The sequence below is a fragment of the Artemia franciscana genome, chromosome 12, assembly GCF_032884065.1.
Source record: "Artemia franciscana chromosome 12, ASM3288406v1, whole genome shotgun sequence".
Taxonomy (NCBI): Eukaryota; Metazoa; Arthropoda; class Branchiopoda; order Anostraca; family Artemiidae; genus Artemia; species Artemia franciscana.
The window spans coordinates 40,514,425-40,537,374 of record NC_088874.1 but is presented as its reverse complement, the minus strand read 5'-3'; the positions used below and the strand labels follow the sequence as shown (position 1 = coordinate 40,537,374).

The window sequence follows — 22,950 nt, the reverse complement described above, 5'->3', positions numbered from 1 at the left end:
TCCAAAGTTTACTTGTTAACAAATAAAATAACAGTGGACCATAATTTTTAGGTGATAATATTAGTTCTTTATCAAACACAGACTCTTTTGTAGGCACTCATGATTTAATTCAAGTTTCGTTCACGATTTTATTAAAATTATTTATTCGAGATTTGAATATTTTCTGTTTATTGTCTCTATATGGCCCGCCATTTCATTTTTTTGTTGTTGTTGAAAAATCGGAATTTTCTACGTGACTTTTTCAGAAGCACAACAATTTGAAAATAACAAAAAAACATAAATAAACAAAATAAATACACAAAAATAAATAAACAAATCAACAAAATTATTAAAGAGAAAATGAACAAATAATAAACAAGTAAATAAAGGAAGCAAAAAAAAAAAATACTAACCATCATCAAGATGAATAACATCAACATCAACATAATAACAATAACATCAAGATGAATTATATAAAAGTGCTTGTATTGATATAAAAAGTAAATATCACCATCTAATAGTGTCTAGAGTTAAGCTAAAGCTGAAATTTAGGAGGGTTAACTGCCTTCCGGGAAGGTATGATGGTGGGAGACTGCGGGATGAGAATTTGAGAAAAACTTTTAAGAAGCAGTTGAATACTAAACTAGAGAGTCTAAAATTTTATAATGTAGAAGAGGGATCGGAAATTACTAGTAAAATAGTTTATGAAGCAGCAGATGCTGTTTTGGGAGGAATAGTTAGAAATAAACCTAGGAATATTAATTAAACGTTTGAAATTTAGTAGAAAAGAGGAAAATAACAATTTAAAAATAACAAAAAGACATAAATAAATGAATGAAATAGACAAAAATAGATAAAAAAATCAACAAAATTATTAAAGAGAAAGTGAACAAATAATAAACATGTAAACAATGCAAGCAAAAAGAAATAAAATATTAACCATCATCAAGGTGAATAACATCAACATGAAAAGAATCAACTTCTTTTTATGCTTGTTTTTTTTTAAGAAGGTAGTCAAATTGTGAAATTCTACAGGTTTAGCTTAAGGTCGGTTAGCGTTTAAAGTTGGTCCTTTTGAAACGGATTTAAATTGTGTTTAAGTACAACGTTAGTAACAGGTCCTTTCACGCTTTGTCTTTTAGAGCTCTTTGTCAAGCCAGATGTCACCTGAAAATTTACCTACCATGCCGCAGAATAAACCAGGCAATCGGCTTTATGAAAAGAAAGTTAACGCAACTGGTGGCGTCGGTAAAAAAATATTTGATCGCTCGAATTCTGTAGTCCCCCGGGTAAGTTTCTACTGGCTTTTTTTGTATTTTAGTCTCCTGGGCAGTTTTGCTTCGTAGATGTAAATTTCAAGTCAACTATCCATCCCTGTGGTAGCATTATTTTGCTCTAGGTATATTTTGCTTAGAGATTCAAGAATGGTGTCTGGATTTAAACTATTCATATTATTTCTGCTCATTTTAAGTCTGGTTTCATCATAGGTATTTTTGAAGACCACACAGTCTTTCCATGACGGAAAAATAACAGTTCAATGGGGACACATCCTCTTATTTGACAGTGAAACAACAAAAATATATTTGTATATTTCGGTCGTATTCACAGTGGCTGTCAAAAGCAGATAAACTAAAATAATACAAATAAAACACCGATATTTGTACAAAAAAGACAAATTAATTATATATTGTTTGATGCTCTTACTTTCTTCAAAGCAGTTAGAGATGATAATCTCTTTGATATCTTAGTTTCCGGTCCATCCAATGTCGGTGCTTCTATATTTTTATCTTTAGCTCTTATTCTGGGGCATTTTATGCTTATTTGTTGGAACATAAGACTCAAATCGTCCAGCCAATTAATTATATATCAAATTAGTCCAGCCAATACAAACATAAACACCAAAAAAACTTTTCAGGTCCATTCTCGAATTCTTGTTTCTATGCGATACGAAAAGACAAGACTGTCAGGCTGGTTCGCTTCAAGTTTCCAGTAAAATCAAACTTTTAACTTGAAACTTTTTTTTAATGTCATCCTACTCCTGCTTTTCACTTGTTGCCTCCATCTTTAATTTATTATCCTCCATCTTATTCCTCCATCTCCATCTTTAATTTAAACAATGCTATCTTTAACAAACCTTTTGCTTTACGAATAACATACTTCGGTGAGCCCCACTCCTACATTAACCACTTCTTGCGACTATTTTTGTCCCTTTGCTTCGATAATTCTATATTTTCTAGCAACCCTGCTAAAAGACATCGGCAGTCGATTTTTCTATTAAAAGTAACTTGGTGAAGGACATTATGTCAATTATTTTCCAATGTTCTATGTATGGTAATTAGAAATTGCTATTTAGAGATCGTCCTTGACAGTCCAGATCAAAAAGTACTGGTCACTTTTATAAGTAACCATACTCTTTGGTACAATTCTTTACAGTCTTTGCCTTACGCCATGTGACTTAAATAAAGTCTTTCTTATAATCTGCCGGAATTTTGACTTTAAAAAAAGCAAAAAAAACAACAGAATATTCACAAATAACAAGTATAAAATTATTTTAGTATCAAATCAAAGCAGATTGTATGCGCTGAACAGCACTAGCTTTTGGACATTCAACCCTAAAGCTACGGATAAATGAAAATAGCATTTTAACTACTTAAACCATGAGTGTTCTGGACAGAATAACCTTCTTTTATCGATCAAGTCCAACTTTTTTGGAATGAAAAAACATGACACTCAGCCTATACTTAGCCTATTTTAATATAACAATGCATAAGATGCAAGCTAAAGACAAATATCATTCCAAACATTTAATACCATGTCATTTCATCTACTGTAAGGCCATCTCATCCAACTGATTGTGTCTAAGCTCCAAGCAGGTTAACTCTTTCACCTTTTACTCGCCACTAATCCTGTCAAATGACGAACTGTCTTATATAGATGTTCCTAAAAAAAAAAAAAAAAAAAAAAAAAAAAAAAAAAAAAAAAAAAAAAAAAAAAAAAAAAAAAAAAAAAAAAAATCGAAAATAAAGGATAGAGGTAAACCATGATCATTATTCGGCCCGCGTTAGAGATCAAGTTTAATCTGAGGCTTGTCAGCTGAATACCTACATTAATAAAATAAAGGATTTTCCATCAGTGCTGTTATTAATCAAAGTATTTGGAGCATTAAAACGAAAGTGATATTTATCTGCTTATCTGCAAAGAGAAGGAGGGGGTAGAAGGCATTCCCTCAAAGTCAGTATTTGTTGAAAATATCACACCACAAGAAAATCATGATCAGAAACTGACTTTTTTTCAAAATTACTTGGCATTTGGCTTTTTTGACTGTACAGCATCTAAATTTTTATTTTCATAAATCATTTTTTTTCATCTAGAGAAGGTCTACAGCAACTAACAATGATCCCAATACCCCAGTTGGACGTGATAGAAGAACAGCTAGCTCTACCAAAAGTCTTACAGACTATAGCCATCTTCGCGCCAGAGCTGATGAATATATGAGAAATGTTATTGACACAATGCCAATATCCGAGTCCACGTGAGTTGCAATGTTGAACTTTTTGTACCCACTAAATCATTTTACATATTACATATAGCCTACTTGATTACACTCCAGTTACCTCAATGGCTTATTTATTTAAAATTTACTATAAAATAATCCTCGTTTACACCTATGAAATGATAAAAGATGGCTGTAACCATTGGACTTGTAAGTGACTATTTATTCATTTAAAAAAATAACAGTCCTCTCTTTCATCATTCCTAATTCGAAAAAAAAATCTAAATAATTAATTATATTTCTACGTTCACAAAACACTTTTAAAATATATTAAACACTATTAAAAATATATAAAATAGTGGACAATGAAGCCATTGTGTGTGATGTTTTGGTAAAATTCCATATTATTTCTAAAATGTAAAAATTTGTACCTACAAATATGTTCAAGTTCAAGTTCTATTTATTTTCATAAAATAACAATAACAAAAACAATATCCCAAAGGGCTCAATGGCCCGTTATTTGGGAAACGGCATACAATAAATAAAGAATCATAAAACTTGTCATAAACATACTAACCAACATCTAAATATAAATATGTAAGGAAAAGAAATCAACTCACCGGCAGTCCCCACGAAACAGCGACCCTCACATCACCCGATAATAAAATACAAATTAAAATTCTCGCGTCATCGAGGATACAACACCAACAAAACAACAACCCAAAAAAGAAAAAAAAAATAATAAATAAACCATAAGAAACATTTAATAAGAAGCCTTTAATAAGAAACTTTTCATCTGTCTCTTAAAGGAGCCAAGTGTTCGTGACTGCCGGATCTCAGCGGGAACCAAGTTCCAAGCACGTCCCACAGTCACAGCCAGGCCGAAGTTTGAACGAACCGAGGGACTAGCTGGAATCATCACATCCTCCCGGTTACGAACCATATACAAATTTACTCCCCTTACTAGTTTAAGCAGTCCCGAAAAACAACATGGGAGATCTCCCTGGAAGTATTGATATGCCAACGAAGATGGAGATAAAACATAAATATCTTTAATTTTGAGGAGGTCAAGAGGAGTGTGTGTAGCCGACTGGAGAATTTTTGCCGCTTTCTCATAAAGATTGTGAATAGGAGCAAATACCGAGGGAAATGTGGACATCCACACAGACGAACAGTAACATATATAAGGGTAAATCAGAGAAAAGTATAAAAGACGGAGGATAGGGAATGGAAATAAACGCTTTAATTTTCGGATGATCCCAAGTCCACGGGAAATTTTCACTCTTATTATTTGAACATGCCACTTAAATGATAAATTTTCACCTAAAAGAACTCCCAGGAATCGCACATATCGATACGGGGGACGACTTATCGAGCCTCTTGGTGTATGAAGCTCAGTAATTGTGGGGCAGCTCACACCTTTACGAGAAAAAATAAGAAGGTAGGACTTTTTTACATTTAAAGTTAGTTGATTTATGTCAAACCAAAAGAGTATTTTCTCAGTCATTGCTTGAAGCTTTAGAATAAGGGATGATTCATCCGGAGCAGCAGCACCTAAAGTAGTGTCATCTGCAAATGCTATCAATTCTTCTTGACTATCAGGTGTGAACACCAACGTACTCTGAGAATAAGATTTGTGACACAATCCACAGCAAACATTGTTAATTGGGGTGTAAAAAAGTCGGTAGAGGTTGTTCTCATATATGAGGAAGAGGGTTGGCTCAAGAATAGAACCTTGGGGTACTCCGTATTCAATTGGAACTTTTTCGTCTGTAACTTCTGTGGTGATAGATCTGTCAGTTAGGTATGACGAGAACCAAGACAATGCTTCACCACAGAAACCAAAATGACAAAGTTTACCAATGAAAATCTTATGTGTTAGGCTGTCAAAAGCTTTCTTTACATCAAGAAAAATGGCTGCAGGAATAAGATTAGAATCTAAAGATCGTCGTATAAACTGAAGAAGTCTATTACAAGCATGTTCTGTAGAATACTTTGCGCGAAACCCAAACTGATGCTGATGGAAAAAAAATTAGCTTCAAGAAATCTCACCAGACGTTTGCGCATTGCTCTTTCAAATATCTTAGAGAACACTGACAGAAGAGAGATCGGCCTGTAGTTCCCAGGATCCTTTCTGTCACCTCCTTTAAAGAGAGCTATAACACGTGCAATTTTAAGACGTTGGGGAAACGTCCTATTCCTAGTTCAAATGACCTATTACTCAATTGGTAAATTGGGATGATAATCGATGGAAGAATATGTTTAATTACTTTAGCAGAAATTTGGACGAAACCTGCTGAAGAATTCTTTAAAGACAGAACAATATTTCCAATTTCCTGCACCGTAACCTCCCCAAGAACCATTGATTTCAAGCACGAGGGACCTAAGAACTGCTTCCAAGACTGTGACACAGAGGAATAAGAAACGCTATTAGCAGTTTTTTCCCTATCTCCGCGAAGAATTTATTCATATGATGTCGAATTTGGCCTTTTTCTGTTACAATTATCTGTAATGCCATTAACAGATTTCCCATGACAATAACCCTTAGATTTCTAGATTACTGAACTAATATTTAAACATGTTGAGGTGAAGTACTGTAAGCAGGGAACGATTCGGGTCAATAGTAACCTAAAGTCTATTGAATGAATTTTGAGAGAGTTAATATATAAAAAATAGGTCTTTATGCCGATTCCCAATATATAAAATTCATTTAGTTTAACTTTACAGATCAAAATTATGAGCCCGAGAAAACTTACATGATTTTTGAAAAACGGGTGAAGCACATTGAAAAGGCAAGTGACCTTGATGAAAATCAGGGCGTCCAGTGTATTTCCCTGGAAACTTGCTCTTATGGGAAACTCCGTCCCTGCCAAGAATTCCCCCTAGAAAGCCACCCACGAAAAATTCCCTTGACGATTCCCTCTGGAAAAGTGTCCCCAAATGTAATATTGAGTAGCCAAACAGAAATTAATACGAAGAAAAATAATAAAAAAAGAGGATAATTGCCACTCAGCCACTATGAAGGAGAGGCAGTGGTTCATTACGCAGTTATGATGCCATATGACTGAAAAGTGGGTATTCCAGTGTCCAAATTGTTTAAATCGCCATGAACCCTCAGATAAATATAGAAAAAGGTAGAGAGGGTAGTAATAATTAACCTCTCATCTCCCTACATATACACTAAGCCTGAATATGGGTACTACAGAGTACCTCTTTCCTTATTGTGGATAAATGTTGTAAAAAGAGCTTCATGAGGAAATCTTTTAGGGGAGGGCGGTAACAAGTGCTACCAGAAGATTTATTTTCAGTGAATTTAAATGGAAAGATTTCTCTTTTCCTATTCAATACAGCCTTCCGGACTTTTTCGGTGGAATAAGCCCACCCCCACTCGTGGATGCATGTATATTTGTTTGTTTTTCTTCTTCTTTCTTTTTATGGAATAAATTAAAAATTGTTTTTTTTTCAACTGAAAGTAAGGAACAACATAAAAATTTAAAACCAACAAAAATTATTAATTGTGTGAGAGGCTTCTCCCTTCTCAATGCCTCACTCTTTGCACTGAAGTTTTTCTGAAACTTTCTTAAACAATCGGGACAAAAAATTAGAATACTTTCTGAATTTAAAAAAAAGGGAATCGATTTAGACTTACCGGCAATCTATCTATTCAGCCTTACTATTTCAGAGGCAGTATTTTAGCCCGACGGCACGCTCGTTTCTACAAATAGTAGAAATTCACTCACAATAAACGGTTAACGTTGAGAGTTGTTTTAAGTTTCATTTGGCTGGGCTGGTTAATTTGAGGCCTAATAGACTTACTGAAACTGGCGTATAGCTAGTAGTATGGGGTCTATGGCCTTAAGCTCCCAGTACTCCATTACTTTAACTTCACAGGTATCCCGTTACTTTAAGCACACAGTACCCAACCATGCCTACGACATACATGGTGTTATCGCAATTTCCGGTTGTTAAGGGATATTCTTGGAAATGCCTGCCAGATATTCTTTCTGAAACAATGCCATCATTCCGATCGCATAGTACTCCATTGTCTCAGCTAAATATTTTCATGTGAAGAATGACCGTCCAAGTTATTTTCTTGGACGTTATTTCTCTTAACTTATCTCACCGAAAATGAACATATACGAACTGATGACAAAAAGACTGAAATTAGACTCAAGTTGCAATTTTTTGATATGGTTTTAGATTTGATTGCAAACCGTACAACCCTTGAATCATTCGATAGTCATTTGTATACAATTTTAAAGTGATCAAATTTTATAAAAACTTATTTGGAGTAAAAACTTTTTAAAACGATTAAGAGAATTTGTAGAAATATCAAAAGATATTGCTTTTGCCCCTTGCTTTTATTACAAGCAGATTTTTTGACTCTAGACAAGATTCAAAGACGTCACAATAGACCATAAAAGTATATTTTACTTGCAATCACTGTTTTTAGTCGCTATGCACATACCGTTCCATTGCGTTCAAAGAGAGGCGATGAAGTTGCTAAAGCCCTTGTATCTATCTTTGAATTGGCATTGGCTGAACGTTTGATAAGAACAGTTTGACTTTTAATTTCAAGAAATTATACATTGAAAAATTCTACTGCTTTCAATCAAAACTTGGATAAAATCATGTTGATTTGTGATCAATATCCTCATAGATCCTTGTACATTCATAGTCTTCTTGAAGTTCATTTTGAAGTCCTTTTGAAGTAACAATACACGTGATATTTTCTCAAACAATATTGAAATGAATAGTTTGTTAAGATAAAATTTGATGTTGGTGGTAAAGTTCCAATTAATTGGACAAGTAATAGTTTTGAAAAGGAGAATTACTGGTGGTCCACTCAATTTTTTAAAGGGTCAAAAGTCTTAGAGACTAAACCTGTAACTTATCGTCTACGTGATTTGAAAGATGACGAGACTCTTGGTGGTTTTGATGATTAAGAATCACATTAAGTTAAAAAAGATGGAATATGTCAAATTGAAAAGATCTTAAAGAATCGATATCGCAAGGGCAAGAGACAGTTGCTTGTTCGTTGGCCATGATATTACTCTGATTTTCATTCTTGGAGTGCCGCTGAAGACGTACACAATGTCTAGTGATTTTTATGTGACATTTTTTCCAATGTCCCTGACACCCTTTATGACGATTTAAATAAAACAAGCAATTTTTAAGACAAAGCTCTCCCCAGCCATCAAATTTGTGGGAAAATATGAAGTTGCTTTTTTTATTGTATTCTGAAAAATGCACATAATATCTAGAGAATGGATCGTACGTATGATATAAAAGTAACACCAAACCATTGACCAGTGCATGGTGAAGGAGAGGAATGGATAAAATCACTTAACTTTATAAAAGTCCGCATCTCTCCTTAAAATACAAGGAATATGGTAGTATGATGGATTTAAGTCGTGCTATCAATAGAAACTATCTGCTCGTAAAAATGGTGCCTTCACATTCAACTATTCAATGTAAGAGAGGAGAATTTTGAATTAGCTCTCCCATTGAGAATGAAATGATTCATCACATTGATAATATGAGAGATGGTCTTGGATTTAAACGGATTATAATCGAGCGTGAAATTGCTGGAAGCATCAGTGGTATGGAACTTATTATTTTTGCTGACTATCCATCCGGCTTCTCATCAGACAATTGTATATTTCTTTACGCATCCTTTGTGAAGACATCGAGAGTCGTTAATACCAATATCCCCCTTCTACGTGTTCTTGAAAGTTAAACGACTCATGAACACATTCAGCACGACAATATAAAGCACCTTCAATATGGTCCAGTCAACACTTCGTATTTGGAACACTGTTAGTTAACATTAAGAGGCGAATTGGGCAATCCCATAGCAATTACAATAGGTCTGGCTGTGATTACATATCATTTCCGATCTATTCACTGAGATTGCTAATAGAAAAAATACTTTTGTTTGTCCTTATATTGATTGCTATGTTGCTGCTCTTAGACCCAGACAGGTGGGTCATGGAATGGGCAAGGTCGTTTAAAAGGGTCATTTACAAGAGTCGTTCCTAAATGTCTGGTTATGGATTTGACTATTGTTTCTATGTTTTGTCGCTATGCACTATCCCTGGCTACAAAATATATTGCTTCGGTTACCGCAGATTTTGTATCCACGACAGCGCACAATTTGGGTTCTGGGAAGGATTTTAAAGGACGTGTTTCGCATTAACTCAGGTCAATTGCGCAATCCCTTGGTGAGCAATGAAATCATGACGAAACAGAAAAGGTTTAAAAGGGCGATAAACACCCCATCACTTATCAGTCTCTTCTCGGGTCAGAAGCGAAAGACATCACTATTGTCAAAGAAGAAAAAGAAACCAAGAGTGAAAATTATTAAATCAAAAAAGGATTTCTTTTTCTATAAATAGAATATTTACCACATAAAGAGTCTGTTCCCTCAGTTACCTCAACATTGAATCTTTCCAATGCAGAAAATGTTGATATGCGTGTATGACGTGGTTACTATGAACAATTTTATCTGTTAGAACCGCTCTCTGAAAACGTACATTTTCAAATTTATTCTAGTGAACATTGTTTCATAGCTTTTACTTCTACATTTATAGATTTGCATGTCAATGCGATAAATTTAACAATGAAAAACCAAGTGCTGCCGAGGGGTTATCCTTTAAAAATTGTGTATTACAAAATTTGTTTATACAAACAAGTATCTACATAAATGGAACGTTGGTGAGCACAAGCAACAATCTTTCAAACTATGCAAGCTACATACATTTCGTGTTGATCACTCCAGAGTACTATATGAAATTGAGAGGCTTTGTCGATGGATTGCCGTTGGCATTGACATTGGTTTGCCGTGGCATTGCCGTTGGATTTGCCGTTGGCATTGACCCATATACTTAGAAAAGCGACAACTACTTATTTACACTTGGTTGGGAAAATGAATCATTAAATATATAATATACCACAATGGATACCTTCCAATGTTAAGATTGATATAAAGTTATAACTTCCCCCGTCCAGCTTCGTTTTCTATTCGGTTCTTGGAATTTCAAAAAGCTGTTACTAGTTTGAAAGACGGATTTTCGATAGGATGTTACGGTATGTTGACTTCTCTGTTTAAAGAAAATGGTTTCAAGTACTTTCTCAGCCACTTTTATTTATTTTTAGCTCTTGCATGAAAAAGTGTTTTTTTTTCCAGTTTGTCTGAAATTAGCAAAAGTTTTACCTTTGTTTAAAAAGGCGATAAAGATAATCCAAATAATTATAGGCCTATTACCATTTTATCACCTGTTTCTAAAGTTTGAAAAAATAATAAAGAGTAGATTTACTTCATTTTGGGTTAAAAATATTTTTATCTCCCAATCAGTTTGGTTTGTTGCATGCTAGGTAAACAGGGCTAGCAGTAGCTGCTTTACATAATTTTTTTTTATCAGATGCTATGGATGATAGTTATTTTGCGGCAATTCTCTTTTTTGACATTAAAAAAAGGTTTTGATACAATAGAACGTGCAATTCTTTTTGAAAAGATGGAAAATATAGGAATTCATGGAATAGCTCTAGACTTAGTGAGATTATATTTATTAAAAAGAAGTTTTACAGTCCAAGTTGGGGAGAAATCATCTCATATTTTTCCTTTAGAAAATGTAGGGATTTCACAAGGGTCTATATTGGGGCCGTTATTTTTTTTTATATACATAAATGACCTTCCAAACTGCATGCCTTCGGACGATGAATTACCAATATTGTTTGCAGATGACAAAGCAATTAGTTTGAAGGCGGGCAATGAGGAGGACCTATGAGTGGCCCTCAAAACTGTTGCTTTTAATGTAAATTCTTGGTTTCATGTTAATCGACTAATACCTAACCTAGAGAAGTCAGAATTTGTGTTTCTTGGGAGAAGTTTGAGAGCAGTGAAGCGTGTGTCATTTAAAGCTATTAGTATTGGAACTTCCTCCACAAGAGGAGTGGATGTATTTAGATATTTATGTATCTACATTGATTCAATTCTGTCTTTTAAGGCACATATTAATAGACTCGAGGCAATTGTGTCCAGGAAACTCGGTTGTTTGCATAGAGTAAAGTTCATGTTTCCTTACCAATTAATGAGAAAATAATATTTTTCATTAGTTGAATGCTATTTTCAATATTACCCGACTGTTTGGATATTGATATTCTGTGAGGGCTCCAAATTATCCATAGCAAGTCAAGAATCCTGGACCATTTTAACACACCCTAGGAAGACAAAAGAATTATCTGAAACCAAAACATCTATTTTATTTCTTGATATTCTTCATTTACAACAAATTTTCACCTTAATATAGGCATATGGTTTTTAGAAATCCAGCGTAAAGATAGTTCTTCCAATAACATGAAACTTTTGGTCGAAAATAAACGCAGCCATTTATCAAGAGCTAGGAATAAGTTATTTTTCTTTTTATTAAAATGAGAGATCAAGACTAAGTTTAAGATATCAACTTCCTGAGATTGCCAATAAACATAAACTATTTGATTTAATAAGTGAGTCACCATCACTCTATATATATAAACAATTGAAAGAGATAGTTCTTTCTACCTATAATAGCGGAGACTGAATGTAAAGTGATATATTTATAAATTAGTTTATAAGTCCCATCCGTGTCTCCGTGAGTCAATTTTTTGTTTCTCTCTCTCTCCCTCTCTCTCTTTCTCTCTCCTTCTCTGTGTACTCCGTAGGTAGTTATTGAAGTGTAATTCCTTCTCTTTTTCTTTTTTTCTCTATTGTTAAAGGACACAAAACGAGTTACCTTCTGTCTCCTTTGTTTAAGATTTATGTACATTGTTTCTTGTTTAATGAAGTCTAGTCAAGTCAAGCTTCAATTAGGATGTCAATAAATTGAATAAATACATCTGGTCCTCAGCATAAAAGTCTTATACAATATTCCAAAGAAGGAGAATCATTTTTCATTATATCTCCAAGCATTCTTTGAAATAATATTTTCCTTTGAACAGATAACTCTTGAAACTGATAATTTAGAATCAAATATTTTCCAAGGTCACAAGATTCTGCATGTTTTTTGTTTTTCAAATCCATTTCTTTTTAATCCTGACACCTTCACTTCCGATTACAGACTGAAAATGCTAAAGAATGAAAATTTATTCTACCATCTCATCGCCAATAAAATATCCAACAAGAAAAACCTATTCGAAAATGGAATAGTAACAAACTCATTCCTTTTTTGTATATTGGTTCAGATCATTGTCTTCAATATACTTAACTAATACATTTAATCCATCTTGTAATCTTTTTATGTGCATTATATTCATTTTTTCTGAAAAACCTAACTGTTCTTCCAGCTTGAATTTGCTCAATATTATCACATACCTTGCAGACATCTCATCCCATTCAAGGATTTGCTGAAATTCCCTCGTAATTTCTGCTTCAACATTAGGTACTCTAGGTTTCACTTCACCTCTGCTAGCGCCTTCAAGTTCAAATAGATTAAAAGCCTCCATTGATAAGAATATGTAAGAACAATATCCACAATGTTAAAACACTAAATTCTTTATTAATTCTGAGGTAACTGGACCGTAAGCTCATGCAAAACAAGTGTCATTGACCCTAAAAACCTGTTTTCATTGGATTATAATTGTCTCCTCGAAACCAAAGCAAGTCAAACGAGATTACATCATCTTCATAAATAAGCAATGGACTAAGACCCATTTTTACAACCGGTGGTTCACACTTATGTAATGTGTGTCATGCTTGGACAAACATTTCGCTACTAGTATATACTTCTACTGTGGTTTTGATATATTCGGTTAAAAATCTTTTCCTATAGCTTCCCTATATCCATACCAATAACCTACTACTGTTTTTCAGGAAATCAGGAAGTAGGCAACTGGACAACCGAACACTGATGTTCCGGAATAGACGGTGGGAAAAATCATACATGCTTCAACCAGATCCGCTTTTTAAATATTACCATTTATGTGTGATATTTATTCTAATTTGTATTATGGTTATTCAAGTTGTTATTGCTGCATAGTAAGTATTTATAAATTATATTTCATAAATGGAAACATTTAAAATAGAGAGGGAAAAAAGTTGATTTGACACCTTGCTGAAGAAAAATTTGAGGAAGTCAGGATATTCACAGTTTTATAAAAATTCGGCTCTGTCTGTTTAATTCTTGTGAACTACTATGAATCAATTGAAAATCTCAAATGATTCAAGACTCTTTGGCCCTCTCGCCCCTCATGTACTATAAGGAATGGGTCAGTAATAAACAAGTTTCTTCATTAGACTTCCGATGAACCATGTAAACATGAGATGTACGTAATACATTAAAATAATGCTGCAAAATTAGAAAAATGTTTTAAAAGCATAAAATGAGCCCCAGTGCTCATAAATGGAATTTTGTAAAAGTTTACATTTTTTATAATTTAGTCTATGCTTCAAATTGTGTTGTAGTCATTTATTTCTAAGCATTTTATACATTTCAATCAATCAATCAATCAATTTATTAATACTAAAAGAAAAACTATTACAAAAGTAAAGCGGTTACTAGGCCCAAGAAGCTTAGCTTGTAATGGACCACAGAGAACAAGAATAAAACACTTTTACAAAAAAAAAAAAAAAAAAAAAAAAAAAAAAAAAAAAAAAAAAAAAAAAAAAAAAAAAAAACTGGAACAAAACAAGGAGATTTAACAGATGTAAAATTTAGAAGAAAATTTAACATATATCTGAAAATTATTTTAAAAGAAGAGAAGTGACATACTAATTGGGATAGAATTAAAAAGAGAGACAAAAATTATTGAAATGGGAAGACCCGACGAAATAATGCCTTAGAAGAAAGAAAAAGAGAGACATCCGAAGGGATGGAGTTCCGTAATAGAATTGACTGATATACAGGAGACCCCTGAGCTGCTGTAGAGGATCGTTTTGGTAAAATAAATCGTCGAGAAGAATTACGTAAAGAAGAAAAGTACCTACCTGAGCCTGTCCGTGAGAAAAACTGCTGCAGGGTCGGTGGGAGAGTACCTAGAAAAGCAGAATGCGCTAAATAAAGATTACTTTTACCTATAATGTGATCCAGCAGAGCTATTCCAGTATCATTATAAAGATCAGAGGAAGGGTAATGCCGAGGGAGAAGAAAAGTAGCCTTCACTGCCCTATTTTGGGCTCTTTGAAGTGAGCAGAGAAGAGATTTATTAGTATTGTCCCAGACAGAGCAGCAATAAGAAAGGTAAGGATCAATAAAAGCATAATAAAGAGAAACCATAATATCAGGAGAAAGAAATGAGTTAATCCGGTGCAACATTGAAGACTGGCGGAGGACTAAGGAACGGGTGTGAGTTATATGCGGTTTAAAAGAAAGAAAACAGTTAAGGTACACACAAAGAAATTTCACCTTTGTAGCTTGTGGTATAATATCATTCCCAAAAGTCAGGGTGATTGGCTCCTGTACGTCTCTCATACGGTAAGGGGTCCTAAAGTTGACAATGGCATTCTTTTGGCTGTTAAGAGCCATACCATTTGACGAGCACCAATCCTTTACTTTATCAAGAAGACCTTGAGCTATAGAAGTGGCAGATGGTAGGTCCACCGCAGCAGGGTGTACATGGGGATGAAGACCATAAACAAGATCATTAATGTAGATTAGAAACAAAAGTGGTCCAAGCACAGAGCCTTGTGGGACACCTTTCAATACAGGCAAAGTAGAGGAAGAAGTACAGTTAACTAAAACATACTGAGATCTATCTGAGAGGTAGGAACTAAACCATTCTAGTGGGAGATTCTACTCCAAATAAGGATAGTTTAGACAGAAGAACATTGTGGTCAACCATATCAAAGGCCTTTGAAAAATCAAGAAATAGACCCAAAACACACAAGCCCTTGTCCAGATTAACACGCACTAACTCTGTTGCATCAGTAAGTGCATGCAAGGTAGAGAATGAGGGACGAAAACCATACTGATGGGTAGTGATGAGAGAATTTCCAGCAGTCCAATTAGTACTAAATACAAATGAAGAGAGTCGACGATACACTACTTTTTCAACAACCTTCGAGATGATGGGAAGAAGAGAAATAGGTCTGTAGTTTGAAATTAGAGACGAATCACCTTTTTTGTGCAAAGGTACAACAGTAGCAAATTTAAATGAATGTTGTAATGAATGTTTAAATTTCAAGACAATAGATTATATAATTTTATCCCAGGAGTGATCGTATTGTTTTTAGCATCTATGACGGTTGCAAAATTACACAGGATGACAAATGACCCTTAACAGCTAAAAAAAACTTGGAATAAAGAACAACAAAAATAACATTGAAATGCGAAGAATAACACTGCACAACGAATTCTGCTCCTAGAAGACAAGACAAAATTATAATGGAATGAAGGTACGTGTTAGTTTTGTACAACAAAATATACAGTTCGAAGACAAATTAAAATTGTATTATTTTAGCATCTGTGAAGGATCAATAGGAAAGAGCAATCAAATTCTTGTCAGAATTGCTGATTTGCCCCGAACACAGGTGATTCATTTGGAGATTGCTGCATCGAATGGCATAGTCACCTCCACAATTTCCAAATTATTTGGTTCGCCTTGGCAGCTTTGGCTCTCACAGAGACAATCTGTCTTCGCTGTGCTCTAATTAGTCCTGGCTCTCAAGTCTTTCGTCACTTCCACCAAGTTCATAATTCAAAAATCAACGGCGATGAGTCCGCGCGTTTCTTTTTTTTTAGGACGTCACTTGCTCTCTAAAGATGTCCATTAATGAATCCAAATCTTGAGCTGATGTTTCTCTTTACCTTCATTCAAAGTAAGCTGTGATCAAACCATCAATAATCGTGACGCTTTTAGCCTCAAAGTAGCTGAACAAATTATTCACAATATAAATTAATCGGCCCATCTACTGAAGATGATGCTCAATCACCTACATCTGATCAAATTTAAACTCTTACGACGCTATTGAAGACCCTCTTCAATAGTACATCCTTTAAATTATGGGATCTCTCGTAACCTAGCGGATCTGACGAAAAAAACACTTCGAGACATAAACAAATATGCCAAAGTTTTAATGAAAATGCCAGAAGTGTAGGATGAAATAAATTAAAGTTACAGGGTGTTTTCAATGGACCTAACCTGACACCATAACAACCAAGAGAATTTTTGCATTTTCTTCGGTTAAAAACAAAGCGACAGCGAGAATCAAAATCCACACGCCTGCCGTGTGTCGTGACCCGGTGACGAAGTAGCTGCTGTCCGATGCTATATATATATATACATATATATATATATATATATATATATATATATATATATATATATATATATATATATATATATATATATATATATATATATATATATATATATATATAGCGAAAAGAGAAATCACCGATGCAACAGCACAAACACATTAAAAAAAAAGAAAAAAAGGAGACAGAAGGAGAAAAGGAAGACTGTTTTCCTAAATTAGTGATTAATATAGACCAGCACTTGAATGAGGCCTTAACCCTACTCATCCATACAATCACATAGGTCAAACAGCATAGCCATACACAATCAATCACTCGTTATTCTTAGTTTGAAATCACTAGGTGGTAAATCAGCAATTTCAATTGAATTCAGAAGTTCTAGTATGAATATAATTCCTTATATCTGAACACTAAAAAATAAAATCTTGGACCTGACTCTGTTATTAAGCCAATATTAATAATAATAGCTATATTTATAAGTGTCGCTGACAAAGTTTTCAAGTCAAAAAAATCTTAGAACTACTCATTTCTGTATTTCTGGAATTGCAATTAATCAAACCAGAAAATATTTTTGTAGCACTTCGTATTTTCTTGTCCATCCTCTGTTCAGCTTTAGCTGGCACCACTAAGCTATAAAAGGCTGGTAATCTTGTTTGTAAAGCCTCAGCTTTGTTCCTCCAATAATCCGTTTGAAGTTTACCCAGACTTACCCCACATTTAATCAAGGTATTTGTTTCGTCACTACTCATCCTTATTCTATGAAGCAATGTTGTCTCTGAGACTAGTATATAGCTGGTAAAAATAATATACAACCATGCAGCTGAAAATTATATAGCTTATGTGGTTGGATACTTAGCACTAATTAGTTGAAATTACATTACTGAATTACTTTTTGAATTATTTTCAATTGAATTACTTAGAGCTATCGACCTTTAGCGTAAGGCCTGTCAATATACCACTACAAAATGATTAATAGTGTATCTTAATTTTTCAGCACAAGTTTTTATTTTTGGGTAATCTTCGGTATTGGAATGATTCTTCTTTTGAGCGTCATACCCTTTACTTTCATTGGCCAAATTTGGATGACATTGAAAGACCCAAAGAAAGAAGCGGATTTTATTTCTCCTCCTCAGAGGGAACAGCCCATAGCTCAATTTCTGTACAACAACGGGAAGGAAATAGTCAAGAGCTTCACAATTCGTATGATTATTTTTGTTTGTGCCACTGCTGTCGTGTCGTTGCTGGCAATATTTATGATTGTAAGTTGTTTTCCCTTTTTTTGTACTGTTTATATTTATTGTTTATGTATTGTTTATTTTCATGTTATGTTTGCTTACAAAATATCTGCTTATAACCTTGCCTTCCTAAGCGAGCGTAGAAATCTTGGTCACTTTCACCGTCTAGCTTTGACCACTTCTAAATAGATGGTTCAAAATTAAAGTGAATCAAGTCTATTTTTGATGTTTTAGAAGCACCAGTGCCAAAATATACATAAAACTCATTTTTTCTCAGATTATTTATGTACTCAGGTATAAAAATTTTCTGTCGATAAGAGTATTTTTAACGCTATTTAAAGGATATTTTAAGTGTACTTATATGCTTGTACTTGCACCGAGACCAGGTGTTCTCACGTCACCCGGCATCTAAACGAAGCTCCTGAATGAGGGTTTCCCATGATGGCCGGTCTTGTGCCAAGTCTTCGGTGAACAGTTCAATCAAAAGATAGCTAGGTTGGGTTCAAGTGGGTTCGAACAGGCTGTTTGTCTCACGGCTGTGAGGTACTTCCAGTTTTTGGTCGAATTGCCTCCTCCCTAACAATCGATGGGAATCCCAAGTTGTGCATCTCAACATGGTAGTCCGATGGCTGTTTCCGCAAATCACATGCCTGATGCAGTCGAATTCCAACACACATAGGGTGCCTTGAGTCTGGGGAGCTTACGGTTCAACAAATTCCGACGGATCATCTCTATGGAATTATGCATGGTCTCTATATTTTAAATGGCCCTAAAAATACTTGATTTCACCACATACCAACAGCTAACCAAATTTGTCAGGCTCTTGTTTGCTTTGTTGCTCTCGTATTTTACAGAAAAGCTGTCATATCTATTAAAGGAATATTCATTAAAGGGTGTTAAATTTGGTTGCCCTCCTAGGTGAGCACAGGAATAGGAAACTAAAAAGATTTACCCTTTTTTCTCAATCAAGTGTATTTACTAAAAACAACACTTTTGGTGTCACTTTTTAAGTAGAAAAGTTTTTTAGTATAAAACGATGTCATCATTGTAATAATTATGGTCCAAAACCCTTAACTGGGGGTTTGCAAGAACACCTCCCGTATGTTTTTCATCGAATCCCCCTTAATAAGCTACGCAATTAACGTACAAACACTAATATATTAAGTTAAATTATTAGAGGCGTGGTTCTGTTAGTTCAGCGTTTGATTTCAAATTAGAGAGTCTTCAGATCAGAGCATTCGATTCCTGCTATTTTTTTTTTCAATCACGGTTTTCTACCTTCTATACGATCATTTTCAAATAATTTCACTGTTTTGTTAATGTGATGCACTAATTTGTTAAAGCATGTTCCTGGAAGGTATTTTGTCAAGCATATTGATTCAAAAAGGAATAGAGGTCATCCAGTTCGTCGTTTCCAACAACATTCTTATTAGATCACTAAATATATACCAAAAACGAATGGCGTAATTTTGCCAAAATACTGGGGGGGGGAGGGTCAAGGTAGGAGCCAATTATTCAAACCAAGTGGAAATGACAGAGAAAACTGAAAAACGAGGCATATAGGAATAAAAAAGGAAAAATTATACTAAAGAAAACTGACGTATTTCTGTGAGTGCTTGAATTATGTAGGCTTATCTTAGTTTTGACAACAGTTTTTGAGAAACTAAATTTCAGCGAGGGGGAAAATTATGGTCTGAGAGAAATTGAAGTCTTGGAAGGGCAGTTTTGAATTGAAGCTGTTCCTTCCTCAACGCTCCACTCTTTACGCTAAAGTTCAACTCTTTCTCTCAACTCGACTTTTTAAAACAGTAAAAAACGTTAGTGTAAAGAGTGGGGCGTTGAGGAGGGAACAGCCCTTTTCATATACGGACTAATTTCTGTTCTTTTTAAGTTTTGATGTGGCTCCTTACTTTCAGTTAAAAAAAAACTTGTTTTTTTATTTAATTTCTGGACGTGTTTGAATTAATGCATGTTTTGATTTTGGCTCTCCGCACATGAAAAAGTAAAACAAAATTTGCATATTAATTTTTTTTTGGCTAAATGGCTGTCTCTTAATTTTGATCGGACGATTTTTGAGAAAAAAGGGGTGGGGGAGGAGGCCTAGTTGCCCTCCTATCTTTTGGTTACTTAAAAAGGCAACTAGAACTTTTAATCTTTTACGAACGCTTTTATTAGTAGAAAATATACATAACTTACGAATTAACTTACGTAACGAACTTCTATATTCGTATATTTTTATTATGTATATGAGGGATTTTGCCCCCTCGTTAATACCTCGCTCTTTACATTAAAGCTTAAATGTTGTCCCAATTGTTTAAGAATGACCCCTGAATCACAAAGGCCGTAGATTAATAGCCCTCCCGCGATATTCCAGGACCACTGGGTCGCTACGATCACCACTAGAAAAAAAAAATAAACGCACACCTGGCTGGTCTTCTGGCAAAAAATACGAAATTCTCTTTTTTTTTTTTCTTTTTTTTTTTAGCTAAGAGCTTGAAACTAAGAGCTTGGTACGGTAACTGTAAACCATTTAACGACAGTTTTAACAATATAAAAGTAAATCATTTTTTATTGTTGCTTTATATTTTTTCGTTTAATTTGGTATCACTTCTAGACAATGACCTCAGTTCAGTGATTGAGTGTCGTTTAGGATCTGAAAAGGACATTTCATGATTTATTGCCAGACTAGTTCGAAGCGAAGGGATCTTATTAGCATTAAGACTACGAATTCACTTTAGAATTTGTATCAAAGCTTTAACTTCTCCGTTTTTAGAGAGAAATAACTGGATTTCCAGAGCTCATATTGCAGTTGTTATGTTCTTCATTGGTTTCACTGGGTGAAACCAATATGTTACCTGATAAGTCAATCAATTGCTTCGTCTGCTGTTGAATGAATTTAAACTTAATTTTTTATGTCTAAGTTTTAAAGATAATTTTATTTGTATATTGAAAGTTACTTATATCACAACTCCTGTAAGGCTATGAAAAGCGTTACAGATTAATTTGTAATTGTGAAGCTGTGTATTTACTTTTGACTCCTAAATCAGTACTCTAGTTTTTATACTTGCCTTTTGTGTTTTCAGTAAAGCACTAGTTTTCTGTAATCCTACAAACATAGGGAAATATCACTAGTTGATTTGTTTGCACTAGTTTCATTGATATATGTTAGATAGACCGGGAAGAAATAATTTTTGTTAGTTTTAAATTTCAACTTCACTCTTTACTTCCCTCGGAAAAACTTCTTTTTTTTCATAATACAGAGCGCTTCAAAACCTATAAATATTTCCTTACTGGTGAAAAAAACAGTAAAATAAAATAAAAATAAAATAAAGTGAAACTACCAATACCGAAAATTATTTTATGAAATCGCAAGTCCCCTCGAACTACTGGGAATTTAGTAAAAGGAAAAATTGAAACTACAAATAAAACAACACACCTAGAATTAATTTTAAATAAAAGCGGTGATGGGCTGAAAGAAAAAAGTAGCATTGCTGAACATTTCTGCCATCATTTTTTTAATGTTAGCTTATATATTACGCTTGATTCTTCAGGGTGTCCACCTTATTTACAAAAAAACAGCATCTTCTATCATCTCAGAACTATAGTATGTTTATTGCACCTGATACTCCTAATAAACTTCACAGTGTAATAGTGAATTTAAAGAACGTAAAGTCCTTAGGTTTAGACAATTATCTACAAATATGTAAAGGATAAATTTAGTTTCTGTTCCATTGTGTCCTATTTTTAATACATAGCCTATTCTCAATACTTAGGATCTTCCCAGAAATCTGGAAAGTTGAGTTGCCCCAGTCATTCCAATTTTTAAAAAAAGAGATAAAACAGACCCAAGTAATAACCGGCCTATAGCTATTCTTTTCCTTTTGTCTAAGGTATTAGAAAAACTAATCCAGTACAAACTGTTCTACAATTTTACAAAATAGATTTTTCTCTAATAGTCAATATGGCTTCAGATCTGGTCATTTAACCGAACCAGCTATTGCCGCACTTTTAGTAAGTATTAATGATTCTCTAAATGATAAAAATCAAGTTTCTTCTCTTTTATGACATTGACACGATAAATCTCAGAATCCTACCTGAAAAAATTAAGAATGCAGGAACTAGAGGTGAAGAACTTGAATTGTTAAGATCTTACTTCTACGACCGAAAATTCATGCTGATGAAAATGGTCACGTATCAGGCCTTAGCTCTCTAGACTATATTGGCGTCCCTCAGGGATCTATACTAGGACCATTTTTATTCCCCATCTTCCATTAATTATTTGCCTAGGTGTTTACTTCCTAGTGACACCTTAGCTGCAGATTTTTGCACATGATACTGCAGTGACAGTAAAAGCTCCCACTCCTTCTTTGCATGTTGAAAACCTAATGACAAAAGTGAATTCCCTTAATACGTGTTTTTTTTTGTAACTATTTGGCTCCAAACTTGTCAAACACTGAGCTCATGATATTTGGGCACTCGAAGCAGGCACTAGATAATATCAAAATAGAGGAATTAATCTTAAGTCAAAATAGAATGGCAAGGGATAAGTCATTTGGGTACCTCAGGATCATTATAGATGAGACGTTGTCTTTTCGCAAAGACTGATTATCTGTATCGGAAGCTTCCTCGCAATTTGGGATGTCTTTATAGATTATAGCACGTGTGTACATTTTCCATTCTTAAAATTTTGTATCACTTTCGTATTGACTCCTATCTTAAATATTGTCCTATAATTTACCTCAAAATGTTTGCGGTTCCCTTACAACCCCTACAGACAGTCTAGAATAAGGCAGTAAGAATCCTTTGTTTCGTTTATTCCTCGCACTTCAAAAAAAAAGTCTGTCAGAAGCCCATAACCTCTTTTTATTTAGGGATATATTTAATCTCAGACAACTAAAACAATTACAAACAGCAGTGTGTGTGACATTCAATCTCCAAACGACTCTTTCTATGATATGACCATTGCCTGGGTTCCCGTTTCTTCTGTCCATCTTCACTCCAGACCCCGTAT

At 34.2% G+C, this 22,950-nt stretch overlaps 1 protein-coding gene across 1 annotated transcript in view; it reads left to right on the top strand.

Annotated features, from left to right (window-relative positions):
* Window positions 1-22,950, top strand: part of LOC136034127 (adenylate cyclase type 2-like) — a 143,785-nt gene that overhangs the window by 82,828 nt on the left and 38,007 nt on the right. Inside the window, exons 12-15 of the mRNA XM_065715287.1 lie at window positions 1,122-1,268; window positions 3,351-3,511; window positions 13,323-13,487; window positions 17,699-17,963. Of these exons, the coding sequence (XP_065571359.1) occupies window positions 1,122-1,268; window positions 3,351-3,511; window positions 13,323-13,487; window positions 17,699-17,963 (738 nt within the window). The remainder of the gene's footprint in view (window positions 1-1,121; window positions 1,269-3,350; window positions 3,512-13,322; window positions 13,488-17,698; window positions 17,964-22,950) is intronic.